At 44.2% G+C, this 24,668-nt stretch overlaps 1 protein-coding gene across 2 annotated transcripts in view; it reads left to right on the top strand.

Moving 5' to 3' along the window:
* RECQL4 (RecQ like helicase 4) overlaps window positions 1–24,668 on the top strand; it is a 183,199-nt gene that overhangs the window by 64,065 nt on the left and 94,466 nt on the right. For both annotated transcript variants that reach the window (XM_085604639.1, XM_085604638.1), the window contains exons 6-9: window positions 9,530–10,830; window positions 12,114–12,213; window positions 14,342–14,471; window positions 22,585–22,695. In XM_085604639.1, coding sequence (XP_085460765.1) covers window positions 9,530–10,830; window positions 12,114–12,213; window positions 14,342–14,471; window positions 22,585–22,695 — 1,642 coding nt within the window. The remainder of the gene's footprint in view (window positions 1–9,529; window positions 10,831–12,113; window positions 12,214–14,341; window positions 14,472–22,584; window positions 22,696–24,668) is intronic.

Raw genomic sequence — 24,668 nt, 5'->3', positions numbered from 1 at the left:
GATATAATGGACAGATCTTTGCCAAGGACTTCCTTTCTCTGGCGAATAATTTCTGAAATTATCCCAGCAATCCTTTCAATTATGTTGTAGTTGACACACATTTCTGTGCACTTTCTCCATTTCGTTACTGTCCTATTTCTAATCTACTGTGCCACTGGATTCAAGCTAGCCAGGCTAATGAAGGGTAGTACCCAGAAACCGGTCCTAGGATGCTTGTTTCCAGTCCAGGGAGGACCTGGCTTGGCAGTTCGGTCTGGACTGTTCCCATGAGGCACAGGATCAAGACTGATTTGCATATGGCTCGGTCTAAACTGGGCTGGCATGGTGAGCAAAAGAACGATGGATTTCACCCAGATCTCTTGACTGGGGGTGAATGTATGATTTATTCAGCATTCCGTCCATCATTTGTTTGCGTAGCATGTTTCTAATCTAGGCTGCAGAATTGGGAATGGTTGGCAGCAGTGCACATCACTTGGCTAACAAAAAGAGGATACCCGCAAAAAGCAATCTCGGAATAAATCCTATAACCCTGCACTGATTTTTGTTGGGGTGAGCAATAAATCTTTACATGAAACCAGGCAGTCTTCATGTGAAGGTCCTATACCTGTTGTATATTGGTGCAGATTTGTGAATAATGCAATTATTTACAATTTGTAATGCATGTTTACCTTTTTGACTATTCACCGCTCATTTTATTTTATCTTGCTCCGATTTGTGCTTTAGGTAATAAAATAATAATAATCCGGCAAACCTAGCCTGTACTGGTGGCAGTTTGACATTGAGTGTAAATAATGTGTGTAATGAGCTACTAGAATGTTATTATCCATTAGATCTCACCAGAATAATACAACGGACAGGCAGGGCCAACTTTACACTGAAGCATGTGCATGGTTTCTGGGGTAATCTGTAGATCTGTTCGTGAATATTAATGGCAGTTGTCCATATAGCAGAATGGAAATATAGAATGAAGTACCACACGTCCTAGTTTTTGATTTCCCTTTATTTCTTCACAAAACGCTTCATCCACATATAGGTCTGCATCCACCTCACACACGGTGCAGATTCAACCCCCTGGCACTTCACAAATCCCCCCAGGACTCCGCACTCTGCAGTCTTCCACAGAATATGAAATGTTGCAGCTCCAAGGAAAATGCCACAGAATCCTCTTGGGCTTCCAAAATCTTCTCGTAGATCACTGTGAATCTGGTTCACTCCTAATTCCCTTCATTATTGTTCCCAAAACTTGGGGGTGCGGGGTCATACAGTTCACCAATACCACAGCATGTATGTCACTATATAAGAGTTTAATCACAAGAAGGAAAAAATCCGGGAAGCAAGGCTTCTCTGTCTGTGAACCCTGGATCAGGAACATCACCCACATCACTTAATTCGAGAACTGCAGTGACCCTCCTGCAATTCAGAGCGAAACCGAACTTGTACCCCTCTCTTTAAGGAGCATTACCCTACACACTGTAGAATGCACCTGTTCTCTCCATCATTGTAAATGATCAGGCTCAAAGTCCGGGGCGCGTGCCCTTGACCAGCACTCCCTTGCTTCTCACTAGCTTTGCACTGTATGTCCGATACATAAATATATACATATTAACACGTTACCCATATACTGCCCAAATGAATTATGCTCAGTAGCTGAAATGTTGTGGGCACAGAATCAAACACTTTCTCCGCGTTTAGCGACGCTAGATTTGCGTGCTGGTGTTTTCTCGCAGCTTCCTGTCTCACTGTGTGATCCCCCTCTGTTGCAGCGGGTGGATCTGCTAGGGGGAGATGGTGGGGCCTAGCCCATTCACCAGTATGTCACCCTGTTATAAGACTGTACAGAATAGATAGTGGCCTAATTAACCAGATATCCTTGGCTCTTTATTGGCATTTAACAGAACTAAACTTTATGTTTCTCTTAGATAAGCAATTCTCCTAAAGTCAGTGATGTTTCACAGATTCCCTAAAATGTTTGCAAAATGCTTTACCTCGTACACCGACTTTCCCCACTGAAGTCCATGATTTCCTGCACCCCCGTAGCAGTATTTATACCTACCCTATCCCTATTGTGTGGTTTAGTAATCTCAAATCAGCCTTATATGTGTAGAACCTCGCTTGAGCAAACCAAAACCACTTGCTTATAGGACACCTCAAATGTTTCCTCAAAAATATCCTAATTTCGGGTCATTGTTTCTCCCTGTTCATTTTTTATGGGGCATTTCAGCTTATGAGACTGCTCTATTTTAAGTATCGGAGCCAAAGTTTTGCCCAATGGATTACTCGTTGCATTGTTTCTGACATTGTTGCTTGAGATGTAAACTTCACCTCCCATTCCATGCAGTTCATCATGCTTCTGTTTCTAGAATCAAGTACCCACCAACAGCAGGGATATATTTAGCAGACTTCTATGGAATGGTCATGCTTTTAATGTTTTTCCTGCTGCTTCAAGTTCCAGACCAGTTGTGGTAAGGATCTCTGTTGCTGGGTATGTAGACTGTAAGCAAAATATTGCACTATTCTCTCAAATTGGACAGAATGTATGTACTGACCCTTCGTTCCGCATAAGAAAGGTCTGAGTTATCCAGGGGCCGTGATGAGAATGTAATGTCTGCCATCACTAGAACTTTAAACTCCATCTAACTGGATGCAGGTAAACAAGAAGAAATATTTATTATAACCTAACTGATCCATGATCTAATAGGGTTTTAGGAAGCAGTGCACATTGAATGACTCATTCTTTTTGTGACCCAATGTGCCGTGTGCTCTGATAACAAAAAGTCCTCTGCACCAGAAGAGGCATCCTGCACCCTGGAGTAGTGCAAACACTGTCTCTCTCTCATAGGTGATGCCTGCCTCATGCATCAACCAGGCTGTAAAATTCCATAGGGCGTCCTTGTGCAGCTAAACGTGACCTACTTTGTGTGTTATCTCCTGCAATATTGATGGTTCCTCCAGTGATCAAAAATTCACCCAGATTATTTTGCTATCTTTTAAATATTTCATCATAAAAATGACAGAAATTATTTGTTCCCTTTTGCAATCCTATATCTGGCGTCTGAATCTGCTTTCAGAGACTCCAAGTTATAGTTTATTATCTTTATATAAAATGAGTAGCCCTCCTCATGAGCTTGGGGTGTTTGATGAGTCCCATCATTGATGGCTCCAGCTGGGCACCATTAGAAGTGGATAAGTAGCCTTCCCATGTACACCAATACTTTCCTCTGTTTTTAAATCTCACACGTTTTAGAACGTGCACCAAATCTCCTTTTTGCTAATCATGGTGGATTCATTGCAGCCATTCTTTTATCTATTAATCCTCGGAACAGGCGTCCACATGGAACTCATTCTTGGGTAGATTTTTTAGTTTCACAGATCTTTCTGTGTGGAATCAATCATAACAACATATTCGTGTAAATCAAACCGTGTTATTCAGTAAAGATTTGTAAGAACAATATCAGCACAGCCAGTATTTTTGTAAGAAACTACGGTTCAGCCGAACCGAGTTTCGTTAGACAGAAATTATTTAAACAAACAATATTGTGAGTGTCATTCAGGACCTAGAGGAAAGAATAAACCCCAGGTGAGAAAGCAAACCAAAAGTGAAATCAAAAAGGGAAAATGTGAAGAAAGAAAGAAACATTTGACGTGTATTGGTTGATTCATTAAAAAAGACATCAGTTTATATTCAGTACATTTTAGGATACAGAGAATTAATCATTGTATCATAGTTTACGAAACGTCTGTCTCTGTAAGTGTGTGGATGGCGTTTCGACCCTTGGAAGGATAAGAGGGTCTCATCAGGACTGAAATTACCTGGGGTTGGCTGGGATTGGCGAAGCGGTGATGCAAATCGTGTACCACAATGGGTTACGAACCGGAATCGATCTTGCTCGGTGAGCTGGCGTCTATTATAGCCTTGTAGGGATTCCTTTCATTAGTTCCCTATAAGAATTGGAACAGCTGCACTGAGCTCTCCTCAACAGACACAGGATCTTGTGGATAAAAGAGGCATAACCACTGTGATGGGCGATCTTCAATGTGACAGTCCGTAGTAGGGCTATAAGTGCTCCTATTGAGACCGCCTTACGGTTGTCTACGAGGCTGCTCCCCTGTTGGGTATGCTTCTTTTATCTATATCGTAAATTTCCTTTTTCCCTGATCGCATCACTACTTGCACCACTTTTTAATGTATTATTAGATGAGCCAGGCTAGCTGTGTATTTCTGATATCAAACTGTACGGTCTTATGAACACATCTGATCAGGAACAATAACAACATCCAAGATGGTTGCTCAGCAGGTAAATACATGTATATGTGTTCAATCTGCTCCAGGGTACCCATTGACTTTTATTAGGAATCTTCACTGTATTCCTGTGTTGAGTACAGACTGTTGTATATGGACACATAATTCCTTTACTGTGATAGAGAACCGGCCAGCTGACCTGGATCTAGCAGGAAAATGCTGGTTGTTCCAAGTGCCCCATTGTGTAGTAAAAGTCAGTTAAATTCTTTAAGCCCACTTGCCTGTGGGTAAACAATCTGGATCGCCGTGGACAGTGGAGATCCGGTTGACAGTGGCTGCTCCACAGTGCAACAGCAGCACTCTCACTTCTGCAGTCCCACCCTATCCCGAACACTGTTAAAATATAATGGCTGTTGTAGATTTTGCAGCAATTTGCTTCGTTCTGCACTACCATTAGTGTGGAGATGACTGGCATAGAGCTCTACCTCGCCTGTCCCATTACTGGATGCCTATAAAATAAACTTGTTATGTAACTTGGACAATGGAGGGCAATGGTAATCCTGCTAAAGTATGCCACATCTTGGCCGTCAATGCTTCTCTAATGGTCAAAAAAGGCGTGCAGCTGCATGACTGCAGCAAGAAAGGCAACGTCCACCGTGCCATGATACTGTGGGTGTGTATCACATTTCTAAACTCAGATGGGTGCACATTTCAAGCTTGTTGCCACAATAAATCTGCAGAAGGCTAAATGGTGCCTATTAAATGTTTGCCCATAGGTACGTATATTTTCATTGTGTTTTTTCCTCTCAACGGTTACACTGTTATCTCTAGTCTTTCATATTGTATATCAGTTCAGATCCAGTTTCTCCTGTAATATCTTCAGCCTTACAGTGTTTTTCCTCATCAGTCTACCTCAACCAGCCATCCCATCTTAACTCCTATTAGTTTACGGTGCTTTTTTAGGTCTCGCCTGAGCCAGCCCTTTAGCGCTGCTCTTTTGGAAACAGGGGGATTTGGAAGTGCAAACTAGTGCTTGCAGGCCTCCAAATACAGTGCACCGGGCGCGCGCACCATGTGGCAGCCTGCGTGATCATTTCGCGGCCGCTTTGATGTTCTCAGTGAGCCGCGCGGCCACTGAGAACATCAAAGCGGCCGTGAAAGTGCTCACCATTTGCCAGCCTGAATGTCTCCACCCCCCCCTTCCCTCCCCCCCCTGTGTCTCTTCACGAGCTGGAAAGGTCGGGCTTAAAGACTGCCTTTTTTAAAGCACCGTTCCTGAATGGAGGTACATAATTCTGCATATTATAGCACTGCATAGTACAGCACAGAATAGCAGCACCTCAGCACTATATTATTTTCTTTGGTACGGCGTAAGAATTACTCAGATGTGGAGCTGCAAATGGATTGCCCCTTCAAAAACCTCAGCGAGAAGTGTAGCCCTTAAACCATTCTGCGCAAGTCTGAAAACAAATCAGGATCTGCTGACCAGAACAACACATTCTCCAGCTGTCATCACATCCCAGAGCTATTGTTGATTTGACATCAGAAATATTCCCCCACGATCCAGGCTCACTGTAGGGATATTGTTAGCAATAACTGTTTGACAATTGCGCGGTCATAAACCCAGACCTGAAATTGCACTTGTGTGTGGAAATTATTCCATTTGCATCCAAGTAATTAGACTGAGCTTTAAAAGCTTGGCCTGCAGAGTTTTAGAAACGATCACTTGAGGCTTCTCTGCTCGGTCATTCCTTAACTACAATTGCGATCCATATGCAAGGGTTAAAACGAGTGTACCTCACACTCAAACACGAATTTCCACGCAAGTGTTAATCTAAGGAGTGAACAATTTTACCAAAAAGACAAAAGTAAATAAAAATCTGGTGCAGAAAGTTGCTGAGTAAATGTGCAAATTATCAAGCAGTGGTAACAAGGAGTTGAAAGTTGTACTTCTGAAAGCTCTCTATCTGTTGTTCACATAGGTCTGGCAATAGTGGTGCAGAGCTAAAAAGTTCACCAGTACCATTTAATTGAGAGCGAAAGGGTAGTTAAAGCAAGTGAACACAAGCATTTGCAATGCAATAGGTCTCGCATTTACGCGAGTTTGAGCTATTGGCATTGTAAATAACAATGCCTTTTATTAATGTTTTAAAAACGGAAACAAAAATAAAAGGCATTGTCATTTACAATGTCAATAGCTCAAACTCACGTAAATGCGAGACCTATTGCATTGCAAATGCTTGTTTATATTACTTTTGCAATGTCACCTCAAGAGGCTCAAGGACATTCTTTGTAGTGATTTTAGGGAAAAATCTGGAGCTTGTAGGCTATGTCGTAACAATAAGCGAATCATCGTCACACTTGGTAGGTTTATGTACAGCTTTAGATTACAAAAAGGAAATTGATTGCACAACTCATATTTTTAGTTAATTCTTTTAAAACATGCAATAAAGCAGTTACATTTTGCCTGAACTCTGAATCAGTTTTCATACTACACAAAATACCAATAATTAGTTGATATTTTAATTAACAAACTTTGAAAAATTCAGAATCTATTTTTGAAATTGTTTATTCAGTTTTCCATCAACAAGAAATACATAGAAATAACATTGCGGCGTAGTTGCAGTTTGACGCAGACTCTTTCAGTTGGGTGTGTGTGGGCGGTGCAGAGTCTAGGCAGGGAAGCCCAATGTGAGGAGAAGTAGAAAGACTAAAACCCCCATCCTCTCTCGTGCAACATTCCGAGTCTTTACAGGTAAAGAAAGCGTGCAGCTACAGCGGCGATGTTATTAGCATGTTATGTTAAAGGGTTTTATAGAGCTCACAAGTAGCAGATAGGTGTCCTGATGGTCGAAAACGGAGCACAGAAATCCGACTGCCAAACAGAAGCAACAGCCAAACCAGAGAATGAAATCAGAAGGCATAAAGCAAAGTCTGTAAGGCTTTTTTTTTTAAATTTAATTAGCACTGACATCCTATGCAAAGAGAGAGGCATATATTTCCACGATTTAGCAGCAGCCACAGAGAAGGCCCTGCTGCCAGAGCGGACTCAAAATACTCAGAGAATAGAAAGAAAGAAATAGTCCTGAGAACGACTTGGAACATAAAAGTTACATTTATTGTTCAAATAGTTTCAGCCAGATCGGTGAAAAGCCTTGTAAACTATGTACAAATATTTAAAACATCAATTAATTTAGTGGCAACCAGTTTAGAGAGTCAGTAGCAGATGAGCTTGGTAAAACAACAGCTACTTTAGCTGCCATATTTTGAATTTACTGTAGCTACTTCAGAATGCTGTGAGAGGTCCCTTGATACAAAGAGTTACAATAGTCCAGACGACCGAGGACAGTGGCCTGTACTACAATCCGACAAGCCCGGGTAGGAGCCGAGGAACGATTTTTCTGAGAACCCTTAACACAATACAATAACAGAATAGGAGGGAACATGGTTAGCCTGTTTCTCCAAAGACAAATTGTCCTGCAGAAAGATACCCAAATTTAACATGGATATGGCAGGCGTTGGAGGCTCCAGCCTGGAAAGAGAGAGGGAAGTGTTTTCAAAGGAGGAGAGAGAAAGCCAGAGAGCCTTCATTTTGTTTTACGTTGAAATTTAAAGCATTAAGTCTCCCCCAGTAGGTGACAGAGGACATAAAGTGATAGAAGTTGTAAAAGGCGACAGACCGCATTTTCTTCACAGCTATAAGCTAACCTGTGTGTCGCCCGCATAGTTTATGCAGGTGACACCAAAAGACCTAAGCAATAGATAAAAAGGGCAAATGTAAAAACGAAACCGATACAGCCTGAGTAAAGACCCCAGTGAAACGCCAGATTATAAGCTGACATATAAGGTGAGAGGTACAAAAGGGGGTGGTGATGGACGGAGCATCAGAACCAATCAAACACTCACACCCAGTCAACAGATCTGGGTTTGGTCCATCACCGTTCTTTAGCCCACTCTGCCACCCCAGTTCAGACATGGCCATATGCAAATCAGTCTGACCCTGTGCCTCATGGGAACAGTCCAGCCTGAACTGCCAAGCCATGCCTTCCCTGGACCGGAAACAAGCTTCCTAGGACCGGTTTCTGGCATTTCAGCCGTCTTCAGCCAGGCTTGCTTGAATCCAGTGGCAAAGTGAGCAAGGGACTCACGTCTGAGCATACCCTGCCAACTTATGGCGAACAAAGCGGTACAAAAGGGGGTGGTGAGAGGTACATGCCTTCATAACCATCTTTAAGATAAGCTTTACACCACTGTAACACAGATTCTCCAATACCAACCTCCCCTATTCTGGTTAAAAGGATGCAATGAGGAACTGTATCCAAAGCTACGGACAAATTGATGACTAAGGCAGCTGGTTAGCCTTGTCCACTACCATTCTTAAATCATTCAAAACTGAAACCAGTGCAGTTTCAGTGCTGTGTCCAGGAAAATAAAACAGACTATCTGGGTTCTAAGGATGGTTCTGTTCCAAATATCTATAAAGCTGTTGATTAACATATTTCTACAAAATTTTAACAGCAAAAGGTAGTAATGAAATGGGAAAATTCGAAAGCCCGTATTGGTCAGCGTTTGGTTTTTCAACAGTGGAACAATGAGTGACTTTTTCCATTTACTAGGGACCCCCCAGGCATTGATAAGTGAACCATTACACACCTCTACAAAAGGTTGAAGGAGAGCAGATTTGGCCAAATTCCAATATGCATGAGGAATCGGGTGAAATGGAAAAACAGTTTAAAAAGACCAGGAGATCGAGTAAAACTGTTCCACAAATAAACACAGGAAGTGATCTAAGCCAGGGATAGACTCGGCTACAGCTTCTGGTGGAACTGGAAGATGGCCAAAAGAAGAAACACCAGACAGAGAGCCAGAAGATGATGAGCACCCTTCCACATGAGTCAGCCAGAAAGACTCAACGAGTCATAGATGGAATTAATCTTCTCTGCAAAATAATTGGAGATATGAATGAAGTAGTTTTTGTGAAAATTGTAAATTGTTATATAAACTGGAAGACATTTATTAATTTGCAATATGTTGATTTTTTTTAAAGGAATGAATGTCTGAGTTATTGATATATTGATCTGTACTCATATGTCAAAGTTTTTTATTAATTGGTCGATAACTTCTATTTCTAGGTAAAGCAACAGATAGAAGTTCAGTGTGACTGAAGCTTGAATGATGAAATGTCAGTTCGAATCATTAACGATTGTCCAAAAAGTGAATATGTACAACTGTATGATTTGACAAATTTACAGCAAACCTAATCTTTTTGGCTCTTCTTTCTGCTTGCAGGATCGTCCTTCGTCTTCACGAAAAACTTTTTCTCCCAAATGGAAACCAAAAAATGGACTTTCTGAACCAGCACCCAAATCTGTCACTCCGACCAGAAATCCCACCAAAGCTTTTTCAGATGGCTTCACTCCCAAAGCCCCTGTTGGGAGTCCAATAAATGGTATTTGTAATCCATGCTCTAAACCCACCATGTCTCCAGGAAACAGTGCTGCCGGAAAGCCGCTGAATGGCTTCTCTGACATCTTAGATCGGACCTCAGCGGCTGCCTCTCCACTGCCCTCTATCACCCCGTCAGAGAACGGTTTCCACCTTGAAACGGATGAAGGTCTTCCCCCACTGAAGCTGGGATTCAATCCATCCAAGCTGAGCTTCAGGCCTACCCCTAGTCCTCTGCAACCAAACAAGTTCCTACAGCTGAGGCAGACAGTGGGGCAGCGCATGACCTCTCTGGACTCTAGCTGGCTGGACAGATGTCAGGGTATTAAGGGCCAAGCAGCAGGTAGACCTGAAGCAGAAACTGCTCCTGACACAGATGTTAAAGTCAAGGAGGACTTGGAAATTTCTTCTCCACTGCGCCCTCAGCCGCCTTCTTCGGATACCCGTTTGCCTCCGAGTCCAGACCATCTGATACCAACTGATCTAGCAAGTGATGATCAACCTCCATCAACCAGGCCTGCTTCTCCTCAAAATGCTTCGCACTCCCAAGACCGTTCTAGTAAGACTGAGGATCAGACGCCAACTCACTGTCGCAAAGCAGTAAAGAGTGTTGGACAAGGACTGAAGGATATAAAAACACTGAAAGATAGTCAAGAAAGTAGTCCTACAGCACGTCATTCTAGGACACTTGGAATGACTGTGCCTGCCGGAGATTGTGAGAGTCTCTCGGCGGGTAAGAGTCATGCCATTATGAACAATCCAGCAGGTGACGATGTACAAGAGGCGGACATGGTTGTACCCAGGACTGATGAAGCTCCACTCCAAAAAAAGACGAAGCGAGCTGGGAGGAAAAGACAGCGGGACACCTCTGTGGAGAAGGAAGTTACGATAGATTTGCCAGCTGCAGAAGAAGGGACTGCCAAAAAGCGGCGGAAGACAAAGGCATCGACTGCTCCCGTGGAGAAGAAGAGCGCACCAGCTCGCCGACGCAAAACAAAGGCTAGCAAGAACAATGTGGATGAGGAAGACGAGCTACCCCCGACTTCCACAACCAAAAAATCCACAGTGCCCACAGAAAACCTCTTTGGAGACATTGAAGAAGAAGAAGGGAAAATCCAATCTGCCATCAGAGCCAAGACTTCCGGGTGCGTAGACCGCAAGATGGCCACTTGTGCCAGTTTTCTTTTATCCCAGTAAAAGGCTGTCTGTGCTTCCCTGTAACGTATGTTGGCAAAGTGATAACCTCAACAACAACAAAAAGGTAAAAACTGTGATATCATCAGTAGCATCCTGACAGGAATTCTGCATAGGTTTGTTTGGTTTTGGCCATCTGCTTCCTTTCATATTTTTCTTTGTCTAGCGGTATTAAGTTTTGGTGCATTATACTTTTTCCCCTCCCTTTCTATGGTGCTCAGTCCTCTGCAACAGTCCTCGCCCCAGAGCTTAAACATTTTTTGGTCACCTCATTCAAATACTACAGAGGTATGGATGACTAGGTGCAGAACTAGGGTTTGCAGAGGGCATTTCTAGTAGTAAAGAGAGTGTAGTTACTGCTTCAGCCCCTCTTTCTGGCAACTAATGGAAGGTCGCCTGTGACAATGTGTCCTCCTGTAACAATCCTGCAAAAAGAAAAGTCTGTTATCTCAATCATGGAAGCAGATTTGTACCGCAGATAGAAAAAAAGAAAACCTCTACTGATGCCCTCCAGCACACAGCTACCTGGAGGAGAGATAGGAAGCGTTTTTTTTTTTTCCCCCACAGGTCATGAAATCGCAGCACAGCAGGGCTCCACTTCCGCATCTGATGATATATATGTATGTATATTTTGTGAATCAACATTAGGGAAAAGGTTTATTCCCACTCCCATATATGGGTCAATTTTGAAAATATGTATGTACATATATATGTATATGTATATATATGTGGGTCAGTCTTAAAAATATATATATTTTCTCCAAAAATGACCCTACAGGGTAATTGATGTATACCTTTTCCTTAATGTTGTTGGTTCACAAAATGATATTAGCTATCAAGTTGTTAGTCTCGCTCTACAATGTGGGGTGCAGGGCACAAAGTGTGTTTCTACATGTTATTACATAAATGCCAGGTTATAGAATCTGAGGCGTTATCCATTTCCCCCTAACTGCTTGGATCAAAGGTCACTTATTCCCTGTAAGCATTTCATTTTCTCGTTGGTGGGTGGAACAGGTCTTTCATTAGCACTAAACCCTAAATGAAAAACCTCTGCTAAACATAGAATGTCCTTAAAGGCGACACTCACTGGCTCATGGATGCTGTAAGTGGCTGAATAGAATTCCTTTTCTAAAATGTGATACTACTAGAGCAGAATTCAGGTGGGAAAGCAAAGTCTTGTTTTTTTTCTACACACTTTTAATTGTTCACTAAACTTCTAATTCCTTTCATGCAGACCCTCTACAAACCATAATGCCAACTTTGTCCGAATAAACTTAAAGAATAAGTCCCATGTGAAAGGATATGCCTTAAGAGGAAACCATCTTCGGAAACAGGTAAGGACATGACTGATTATTTGTTTGGGTAATGGTGGGTATTTAACATCCCTTCAAAACAATTTGAGTCCTTGGAGAAAAATGTATCCTCCTGTAACCAGGGGCCAGTCTCTGAGTCCGGTTGAGATCGATCTCAGTAAAGTATGTATATGGTATTTCTATTGCGCAAACCTAGCCAAAAGGCATGGTCACAGACCAGCATAAAGTTAACGGCTAATAGGAGAGCAAGCTGGGTTGTAGGCTGCGAGACTTCACTTATTGACTTAAAGCTGCTCTTTTTCTCGTTGGTCACTAGAGAACAATGCTTGTTTGAGCGGAGCATATAGTGGTAATAAAACACATAAGAAACAGTTAAACAAAGTGATGGACACTCTAAGTGAAAAGTTGTGTATCAATTTCTTCACCTTAAGATGAGGAGCTAAATCTCTTCAAGTGCCATTGCAGATGCTTATTTCCAGGACACAACTCTCCTTCATTCTGTGTAGAATGAAGAAAAAGAAGGCTGAAGTGGTCTGGAGGGTCATATTGCATTGTGTTGCTTTAATGAATTTGTTGAAACTTTTCTTTTAGTTGCCCTCTGTCAAGACATTTATGTTGTGCCCTCCCATTCACCCTAAATTGATCTTATTTTTCTGTGTTTGTAGTATTTTCTGTATGGGATGTCAAGGAGTCTCTCAACTCAGTGGTAATTACTTTATAATACATGGAAGGCTGCCATCCTTGTATATATATTTATTTATTTATTGACTATAATTTCCTTATTACAGACAAATTGTGACTTCTCTAATCCACTGGAATAGTGAAATGACGTAGGTACTCAACTGTAATACATTTTTCCAGTTGAATTTGTGACTCCCTATGACTGTTGCCAGAGTCAATAGCCAAGATAAAAGGCGGGCCACATAACTATAGCATCAGTTTGAACACGGAACAAGAACTGGTTTTCATTCTCTGACCTGTTTCTAAAATGAAGAGTTCTCAGCAGAATGTTTATCGAAACATGTTGATATTTTTTTTGTGCTCCTTAGGTCATTACAGAGAAGAAGCAATCTCTTTGTATCTTATTGCTTATTCTGTGCTACAGCTTTTTTTTTATCAGCTTTGCATAAAATGTATTCTATTATGTTTTTGCAACAAATCACTAATTTCACATTCAATATTAAAGCTGTCGGTGAGAAGAATGATAGTGTGACCGTATATATTTATATAAGGAATGTAATACCCTCTGACGTGTTTTGAAAGGATATTGGAAGTCCTCTCGGAGTGCAATGATCTGACAAAGGAGCCTCCTTGGTGACTTCCAGTATCCTTAAGTTTAAGGCAAGAGCCACGATTTATTATGATTTCTCTGGCTGAGTACTTATTGTTGCCAGCTAACCTTTCCCTTATCACGTTGCTATTTTGTCTCCTATGTGTTCCTCGATGAGTGATAGCTTGCCAGAGGTGTACAGGGAAGCATTTTTGTCCAAACAAACATTAGGAATTAATTACCAATCCATCAATTGTTCATTGTAGCCCACTTGGAAGGTGGTTATAGACTCCGGCAGACAGTGACCTGTAGTGCACTAAAGGGACTTTATAGACTGCTATAGCCCGAGGAAGAAGTGCTATAAAGCTTATCAATCGTTCCACCCACTGGGTTTCAAATATTCTACATTTAATTTGGACGAAAAGAAGGCAAATATTAGAATGTTCGGAGCAGAAGACAGAACCAACTATTGTGGATCCTCTGCCACTTGTGTCTTTATTGCCTTCATTGGAGCTCTGAACATTCTAATGTTCTAATTTTGCATAAAATAGAAAAATTATCTTCCTACACAAGTGCATGTTTAGATATTGGGAACTGCTATGAGTATCGGGTATTAACTTGTAAATGGTGTCTACTTCAGTAAGAGCCTGCTTATTTTCAAGGTTACAACTCTCTGAAGCAGTGGCTGGAAATGAGTAGTTGCTACTCCTGTGTATCTTTGGAATGCTAAAAGTTGGATAATTATCTACAAATTTTCACTGACGTTACAGTCTTTAAGCCGTGTATGTATTGTGAAAGCTTCTGCTGTGCCTTTGCCATGTCTGTTCTCCCTCAAAAGTACTGAGTGGTCAGTTTTACCATGCCTCTTGTCATTGACAGATGTGGAAGAAGAAGTACCTAAAAAAGGGGGAGCAGTTTGGAGGTGGTGGCAGACACTTTAATCGAACCTCAGACACCTGCTTCCGATGTGGCGAGACTGGACACTGGGCCTCAGATTGCAAGGGGAAAGGTAGGTGTGCGCTGATCCTTGTGAAGTTGCTTCGAAATGAGCCCAAAGATTCAAAGACATATGTATGTCAAGTCAGCAGATTCTACTTCCAAAGTAAATGCTTCATCTCCTAAACCCAAAGTGACAAAGAAACGAGAACAGAGGCAGACCTGTCTTTTCCCAAAGACCATGTTTGGTTTCCACAAGCGATACACCAAAACCTAGGTCCCGGATAGAAAGTTTACTGCTGAAGTTACTCAAGTAAGTGAAAATGTCTATTGACATTTTACAATTATCTTCAATGGGCAAATATCGCCATTGGTTCTAATGTTAACTGCATTATTGAACCTTATTGGATAAATTTTTAAAATATGTTAGGGTTGTAATTCAGCCTCAGAAGGTGTACAGACCTACTTTTTCTGTTTTGTAGTTTTAACTCTTCTACCCTTTGCTGGTGTGAAAATAGATTTAGATGTGTTACAAGATCTAACTGATTGGACAGTGCACAATATTGATTGACAAATTTGTCATAGTTTTTCTAAGATCCAAACCCTTATAACCTTTGACTACTTGACTGCTCTAACCTTCATAGCTAGGCCACAAATGGGAATACTCTATATCAAATGAGCAGTGCAATTGTACCCAGGTTTCTGTGACATCAGTGGTAAATAAGTTAACCACCAGAGGACTGCTGGTACCCCTAGCCTCCGAGCAGATACCTGAGCTTTGATACCTTAAGTGAAAAGTGACATTGAGGGGGAAAACCTCTTTTTCGTCTTAATCTGGTTACAGAGTTTCATCTTAATTACTCTATAGAGTTGCTTATTTTCTTTTAGTCTCCACACCTATCTAATGCAGTGCAACTATTGCACAGTTAATATGCAGTTACAATTTTCCAGTCATTATGCTTTGAAGTCTATCAATGTAGTATTGATGGACAACATTTTGTGAGTAATGGGATTAAATTCCAGGATGTACATGCTGCAAAATAAATAATGAAACTTTGAATATTCCTCATCTTCCATCCAGCTCCTTAAGTCTTCTCAATTCAGTTGAGGTGGACTTTTCTGGGAGCTAAGGGGTAGTCTGGTGAGATTCTGCCTTTATGATATACTAGACCAAGGGTCTCCAACAGGTCGATCGCGAGCTACCAGGAGCTCCAGGCTGTCACTTAGTTGCTTGCACATGATAATTGCCTGGCAGCAGGCTTGACAATGTATGGCATCTATTTAAAACACTGTGCCCATTTCAAAGAAAGGCTCAAAAGATGATAGTGCAAGATGATAGGATGATGCCCTCTTCATAAAAATTATTTCTTTACTTATTTTTCTTCTTTCATACTTTCTGCTCCTTCTTTCTCTTTTTTCTTGCTTTCATGTCTTTCTTTCCTTATCCCCACTTTCTTGCTTTTCCTCCTTCTTTCTACCTTTCTACCTTTTTTACACAGCTTCTTTCTTTCACTACTTCTTTCTTACCCTTTCTTTCCCTCATTCTTTGTTATGCGTTCTCTTTCAGTTTCTTTTTTCTTGTCTTTATTTTACACTTGCTATTTTTCTCTACTTTTTCTTTTCTCATTTCTACCTCTACTTTTCTCCTTTTCCTCCTTTTTCCTTTTCTTGTTTTTCTTACTTTTTTCTTTCTTCTCCTTTAATTCTCCTTATAGTTCCCCTGTTTTCTCTGCTTAATCAATTTTTTCTCTATATCTTTCTTCGCCTTTCGTTCACTCCTTCTTTCTCTCAATTCTTCCTTGTGTGCTTCCATTTTTTCTTTTTTGTCTTTTTCCTTTCTCCATTTATTTTTCCCCCTTCATTCTTCATTTCTTGCCTTCGCTACTTCCTCTTTCCCTATTTCTTTATCATTTTCTTAATTGATCTGCTTTTTTCTTTTATTCTCTCCTTTACATTCCTTCTTTCAGCCTTATTTTCTTTCTCTTTTTATCCTCCCTTGTTGTTCTTTCATTCTATTTTTCTAGTTCGGTATACTAATTTCCTGTCCTTCTCCATGTCTCCTCCTGCTGTTTCTTTTTTGTTTTCATTTTTCTTCTACTCTATTTCCCTTACTTTTGCTCATGTTTTCCTTTCTTTACTTTCCATCCTTTTTTGTTATCTTTTTCTTTCTCTTGCTTTTTTCTTTTCCCTTTCTCTGTCATGCTCTTCCTTCATTTTCTACTTTTTGCTTTGTAATTCTTTCTTTCTTCCTCTCCTTTTATTCATTCCTTTAACTCTCTTTTTCTTCTTTCATTTTCTTAATTTCTTTATTTTGCTCCATTCTGGGTTTATTCTTTTTTTTTCTCTGCATTCTTTTTATTTCTTTCCCGTCTTCCTCCAAGGCTTCTTTTCCTATTTCCCCTTCTTTCTCTGTTGCCTTTCCCCCCCTCCATTCTTTCCTTTCTGTCTCTATCTCTTTCTCTTCTCCCTTCCTTTTTTTCCTTTCATGTTCTCAGTCGCTCTTTCTCTTTTTCTCTCCTACTCCCTTTTGCTGACCAAAGGGGCAAAACCGATCGACAGGGACCCCAAATTGTAACCATTTGTGATACGGCTCCAATGCCAATAATACAGTCTGCTCCCTGTAGCAGGAAGGGGTACTCTAGGGACAGTGTTCAGTTAAATGACCTCTGTGTACAGTTATCACATTTTTTACAGTAGCTCACAATGATTTTCAATGATCAGAAGTAGCTCTGACTGTAGGAAAGGTCGTAGGCCCCTGTACTAGACTATAATTTGCAACCCCTAGCCTGACCTTCCTCTAACACCTGGCATCTTGACAGTATGTAATTTGTTTTCTTATGACCGAAGGTACACAACTTTTTCTTTGCTTCTGATCTACTGAGACCTGGGTCCTTATTACACATTATCACCTTCTAAAAGGTGCACCGGGCGCAAACAGTGATAATTCGCCCCATTATGGTGTATGCGCTGCCCCCAGGGCAGCGCATTCATGTGAAAACACAGAGCAGCTGCTCTGTGTTTTCGCAGTGCAGGCGGCACCCGTTGCAGATTATAGATCCCCTTGCAAGCGGGTGCAGTCAATGACTGCACCCGCCTGCAAGGGGATGTCTGCGGGGTCCATGGGACCCCCTTTACCCCTGGCAGAGGGCTGCTTTCAGGGGGCGCACTGACAGTGCACCACCTTTTAAACGATGCACTGTCAGTGCGCCTCCTGAGGACTTCTTTGACTCTGGGCACACTTTTGCAATATGGCAAGGGCGCAGATTCAAAGGAATGCCCTCATTTGCATATGGCACACCCCTATGCAAATGAGGGCACACCCTCTGAAGGTAGCGCTAGCGCTTTAAGTGCACCAGCGCTATTGGTATTACAGAAGGGGCCGCAGAAGCGTCTGCGCCCCCTTCTATAATATCAAAGTGCCCGGGGGGGGGGGCACAAAGGGGGCGCAAATGCCGATTGCACCCCTGGGGACTTTCTGTAATACGGCCCCCGATGGTGAAACACTTACAGGTGGAGTAGGTTCTCCATGTGGCCCGGGAGATCCACTGTACTTTTCTCACATCTATAAAGAGCTGCAAGTCTTGTAGTGTTTAACTTTTTTATTAATTATTTTTATTTTAAAGGAGAAACTGATAAAGAGACAAAGGCTCGGCTCAGACTGTCATGTTAGATATGCAGAGTAAAAATGTCATGGCCACAATCGCTAAACCACTGGGTGACTGAAATGAAAAGAACCTTAATTAAATTGATGGGCTAGTATTATAATATTGTTCTTAATCTGACTGTGCTTATATTTATTCGGCACAACAAGTAGCTCTTTCAAATCTAAAAGACAGCAGTTATATGCCAGTTACTAACATTTGCTTGTACATTTGTTTTTTGCCAGCTAGAAACTGTAGCCCTGGGTTGTATGACACAACCCCGTATGCCTAAACCACGTATGCCTTACCTCGCATGTCTTTACAACGAGTTTCGTTGTAAAGGCATGATTGGTAAAGGTATATGTGTGGTAAAGATCCTCCCCCCCCCACCCTGCCCTGAGCCCTAAAATTCGGCCCTACTATGTTGTAATCTATCTGCCACAGTCCTGTTAACTACCTTAACCCTGAGCCTTAAAACCAAGCCTCTTAGCCCAAAAACGCTACCCCAGTACCTCTGCCCAGAGCCCTAAAAACTACCCCCAGCCCTGAAAACTGCCCCTTACCCCCGCCCTCAGCCCTAAAGTTCGTCCCCCTGCCCTAAAACCTACCCCGACCCCAGGACCCCTGCCCAGAGCCCTGAAAACTGCCCCTTCCCCTCCCTGCCCTGAGCCCTAAAATTTGGCTCACTGCCTTAAAAACTACCCTGACTCCAGCCCCCGCCCTGAGCCCTATAACCAGCCACCCCCACCCCTAAAACCTTCCCCATCTTCCCCCCAGCCCCTGTCCAACTTACCAAGCTGAGTGCCAGTCTTTCTTCCTGCCGCAATCCTTCGGGTTCCTCTCCCCGCACATGCACTCAGACAGCTAGAACACTGACTGACTTGACCCTTCTCCCCTCAGCCTTACTGTAAACTTGTGCCTACTCCTGTAGTGTGCTTATTAGTTTCTTGCCCCCTTTCTGGTTTTTGCACTGTGATTTTTGTCTTTTTTCTCTCCTTTTTGCCTTCTGTACCCCGCTCTGCCATTTTTTCCGCCACTGCGTCCCCTGTGGCCCCGCCTCCCTGCTCGCCCATTCGCCGCCCGCTCCCGCCTCCCAGCTGCTCCTCCCTCCCACCTCCCCTTATATTTGTATTTGTATTTGTAGGGGAATTTATATAGCGCGTGTATACCGACAGGTCTCTTGGCGCTGACAGAAGGAGATTTGCAATCGGCCCGGCAAAGACTGACCGCGCCCAGCGGCAGAACCCCTGGCTCCCGCGAACGCCACGACACCCGTCTCCACTACGACTCCAGCACCCTCCACGCACTCAACGCCGGACGATCGCGCACCTACTTCCTGGCCACCACTAAGCGCATACAAGGACCCTTCTCCTGTCGTCCTGCCGGAACTGCAGCTTCACCAGCATCAAGCCCACCAAACCACCAACCAAAGAACCCAACTACCTCAGATGCATCCTTCTCAACACCCGCTCTGCCCGCAAACACGCAATTGAACTCTGGGACCTACTCGACTCCAACACCCCAGACGTCGCCTTCCTGACGGAGACCTGGCTGAACCCCTTCTCGGCACCCGACATTGCCATAGCCATCCCGGAAGGCTATAAGATCACCTGCATGGACCGCACCAACGGAGTGGGAGGAGGAATCGCCATCGTCCACAGGAACACTCTCAAAGTCTCGACAAACACCGACGACACCCTCCGCACCGCCGAACACCTGCACTTCCAGATCCACACCGACCCCAACACCACCCTCAGAGGAACCCTCATCTACAGACCCCCCCCAGACCCCAACCACAGTTCAGCGACTCCATCGCCGACTTCGTCAGCACACACGCCCTCGCCTCCACGGACTACATCCCGCTCGGAGACCTGAACTTCCACCTCGAGAACATCAACGACGCCAACTCTTCCACCTTGATCGAGAACCTCGCCAACCTCGGACTCCGACAACTTGTCACAACACCCACCCACTCCGCCGGCCACACGCTTGACCCCATCTTCTCCACAAGCTCCCACGTCTCCATCAACTACACCACCGAGCTCCACTGGACCGACCACCGGTGCATCCACTTCACCTTTTGGAAACCCACCGTGCACCACCGCACCCAACAGTTGCCCGCCGCTGCTGGAGCAAAGTCACCGAAGACCAGCTATCCACCACCCTCACCCAGAGCCCACCCGCAGACCCGACCAACCCCGACGCCGCCACCCGAAACCTCAGAAAATGGAACGACGACTGCGCCAACACCCTCGCACCGCTCAAGAAACCCTCCAATAGCCACAACAGCAAGAAAGCCAGCTGGTTCACTGAAGACCTCCAGGCCTCCAAGCAAACATGCCGAAAGCTAGAGAAGAACTGGATCCGTGAACGAACACCGGAAAGCTACACAGCCCACAAGAACGCCACCTGCAGACACCACCACCTCATCAGATCCGCCAAAAGGGCCTCCTTTAAAGACCGCCCAGACAACAACGCACACAACAGCAAAGAGCTCTTCAACATCATGTAGGAACTCTCCAACCCCAGCTCCAACACCAGCGATATCCCACCATCCCAAGACCTGTGCGACTCGCTGGCCACCTTCTTCCATCGCAAGATCGCAGATATCCACGACAGCTTCAACGCCATGACCGCCCCGGCAACCACTGAGACCTCCACCCCCACGACCACCTTCCGCACCAACCGCCTACTCTCCTGGACCAACATAGACGACGACGACACCATCAAGCTCATGAACACCGTCCACTCCGGATCCCCGTCAGACCCTTGCCCACATCACATCTTCAACAAAGCCAGCACCACCATCGCACTCCATCTCCAGAAAGCCATCAACATCTCCTTCGAGACGGCGACCTTCCCGGAGAGCTGGAAGCACACCGAGATCAACGCCCTACCGAAGAAACCCAAGGCGGACCCCAAGAACTTCCGACCCATCTCCCTGCTCCTGTTCCCGGCAAAGGTCATCGAGAAGGCAGTCAACAAACAACTGACCAGCTTCCTCGAGGAGAACAGCATCCTGGACCCGTCCCAGTCCGGGTTCCGCAGCAACCACAGCACCAAAACTGCCCTCATCGCCACCACCGACAACATCAAAACCCTGCTTGACAACGGAGAGACCACGTCCCTCATCCTCCTGGACCTGTCAGACGCCTTCGACACGGTCTGACACCTCACACTACGAACACGCCTCCACGACGCCGGAATCCAAGAGAAGGCCCTGGACTGGACCACCTCTTTCCTCTTCGGCAGAACTCAGAGTGTCTGCCTCCCCCTTCTGCTCCAAAGCCACGGAGATCATCTGCGGCGTACCACAGGGCCTATGCCTCAGCCCAACGATGTTCAACATCTACATGGCACTGCTCGCCCACATTGCCCAACTGCACGACCTCAACATCATCTCTTACGCTGATGACACCCAGCTAATTCTATCCCTCACCAAGGACCCCCACTCCGCCAAAACCAACCTCCACAAAGTAATGAAGGCCATCGCCGACTGGATGAAGAACAGCCGACTGAAGCTGAACTCAGACAAGACGGAGGTCCTCATCCTCGGATCCACCCCCTCGGCCTGGGACAACTCCTGGTGGCCGACGGCACTAGGAACAGCTCCAGCACCCACCGGCCACGCACGAAACCTAGGGGTCATCCTCGACTCCACCCACTCCATGACAAAACAGGTCAACGCGGTCTCCTCCTCCTGCTGCAACACCCTCCGCATACTCCGCAGGATCTACAAGTGGATCCCCACCGAAAAGAAAAGGACGGTCACTCAGGCTCTTGTCAGCAGCAGACTGGACTATGGAAACGCCCTCTACGCAGGAGCCTCGGCCAAACTCCTGAAACGGCTCCAAGGCGTCCAGAACGCCTCCGCACGCCTGATCCTCGACATCACTCGCCTCAACCACATCACGCCCCACCTGAGAGACCTGCACTGGCTCCCTGTCGACAAGAGGATAACCTTCAAGCTCCTCACCCACGCACACAAGGCACTCCACAACACCGGACCAGCATACCTCAACAGCCGACTCCACTTCTACACCCCCACCCGCCACGTCCGCTCCGCCGACCACACCCTCGCCACTGTCTTCCACATCCGAAGAGTGACCGCCGGAAGCAGATCATTCTCCCACCTCGCCGCCAAGAAATGGAACACCCTCCCCATCTGCCTACGACAGACCCAAGACCTACTGACCTTCAGAAGACTCCTCAAGACCTTGCTCTTCGAACAGTAGCAGCACCACCCCCCCCACCCCTCAGCGCCTTGAGACCCTCACAGGTATGTATCGCGCTTTACAAATGATATGATTGATTGACTGCCTTAAACACGCAGATGCGTGGTTAAGGCATATGCATGGTTCAGGCAAGCGGTTTTCCGCTGGTGGGGAAACGGCCCGCGTGCTTAAGGCCACGTTGTAAAGGCACGTTTCCCATAGCCCTCCCAATTTTTAGCACCTACTCTACCGAGGTCTTGCCTCTCATTGCGTTTCAGCTGTCAGTGTGATTGCTCATATATTGATCGCAGTGATTGTTCATTTCTTGTAGCAGCTGCACCTCTTCTGCCACAGGAGGAGGATGTTGAAGAGGAAGAGATCATTTTGCCAACCCTGGAGGAAGTTGCTCGTTTGACGAACACACAGCTGCAGACCAGTGCAGGTGAGTGTATGGCTAAGAAATGGTTGGGTGTCTTTGACATAGGTGAGGTTTGATGAATCTACGCTTAAAGGCACCCTATGGAAATTTCAAGGTAGCTTATGCTAATATGCTGGTGAAAGTAGTGAGCTGTCCAGTTGTGGTTATGTGCTATTGGCTGTGGCAGATAATTCATGTTATGGGGTTGTATAGTGTCAGATGCAGTATTACGCAGCCCTCACTCTGCTCAGCTCATCCTATCAATGACTACTCAGGTAAGTTTACTAATGTAGGTGAGCTGGACTGAAAAGTAGCTTTTACTGTTTGCCAAAAAATGGATACGTGCTGCTCAAAGTCCCAAAAATGGCGATCACTTGTCTTTGATGAATGGAAAGCGATTTTCTTGCAGGTGTCTTCTTCCCCATCACCATATTGAATGGAAAGCCAATGTTTCATCAAAGGTATAACTTTGCACTTTTCCCAGCCTAAAATGTTCTCCACAGAGAAGAGTCATACTTATGTATCGTACTATGATCCAACTACAGTGCTGCAGAGGTTTTGGAGGAATAAGTGATACTTAATGCCTCCCCATTCTAGGTGATAAAATGTAACTTATAAAATTGAAATACATAAATCTACATATTAATTGGTTGATATTCAAATGGTTGTAATGCTTCCAACGACTGATTTGGATGGAGTAGTATACTAGAATATTTATCTCTCAAAGGTTTTCCACTTTGTTGATCTCAAATGTGGCTTTTCCAGTGAGCATTGCTTGAGACTTTGCATTGTACAGCCCTACATTTTCAAAATCACTTTTAATTTGTGTCCCCAAAGCGTTGTGCACGTTACCCAGTCCAGAATGCTTGGACCTTTGCTTTATCAGCACATTGATCTCCTTCTGAATTGGGAATTCTAGGGCTCTTACATGGGGCGCCTTTAACTAGACCAAAAATCTACATCCTTCTCTCCACTTCCCTATCCCTTCGTGTGCCAAGGAGCTGCATTTTCAGCCCCAGTCTGGGCCATGTTAATTTGTTGCCATCCTCAAATCAATTCTGTTGAAAAGTCTGCTTATTACCAACTTCACTAGTTTCGCCCCACATTGCCCGTTTTGCTGGCACAGCGCCTCTTAATATTGACGCAGCTCTTGTAAACTCAATATTCAATAATGCCAGTTCACTCTACCATTGACTCCCAACATCCTCCCTTGCTCCTCTATAGAACGTCTGAAACACTTCAGTTAGGCTTTTGCCCCAGCCCTACCATGCGCCAGTGGCCGGTAAGATGGTCTTTGAACGGTCTGCCAGAAGGTACTCTTCTCACCACCATAAAGCCCTCCTGGGTAATTCTTCCCCTCTTAACAATAAGAGGAAAAACCTGTTGGGGAGTTACTCTTCTCTTTGTGATCGGCTAGTGTTCGGGGCTCACCAAGCTTAAACATACTGGTGGTGAAATGCTTACTTGTGTCTTCCCATTCAAATTTCTGTTTGATGTCAGAGGTTTTTCAGTGTAGATCTGTTATACTGCAAAAAAGTGGCGAAGTCATCAGCTCATTAGGTGTTTATCTTCCCTGTGTATACTTAGCTATCCTTGTGAAATAAAGTTTTCTTTTGCTGTATAGCTAGGTTTGCTGTATACGAACATGCATACATTCAGTCACTTGTGTTACTGCGGCTGTGTTGAATCCATCATGCTACATGTTTCTGTGTTTGCATTCTCAGTTGCATTGTAGCCGGTAGATGGATATTTACATTTACCAGAAAATTCTGGCTAGGGGGCGAGAAAACTGGCATATTGCAGATCATTTGGTGTCTTCTACGTTTGTCTTTATCTATCTACCTCATTTTGTGATGTAATCTTTTCCACTTGGTCCAAGTAATTCTTTGGACTCCAGCAAAAGGGCACTTCCATCAGCCCCTTGAGATAGATTTAAAAATGTACATGAGTACTGAGCATGATTAGTCATTTCTAAAATCTCATTTACAACCGGACTT

Source organism: Triturus cristatus, chromosome 5_1, assembly GCF_964204655.1.
Source record: "Triturus cristatus chromosome 5_1, aTriCri1.1, whole genome shotgun sequence".
Lineage (NCBI taxonomy): Eukaryota > Metazoa > Chordata > Amphibia > Caudata > Salamandridae > Triturus > Triturus cristatus.
This window is presented reverse-complemented; position numbering and strand designations above follow the sequence as displayed.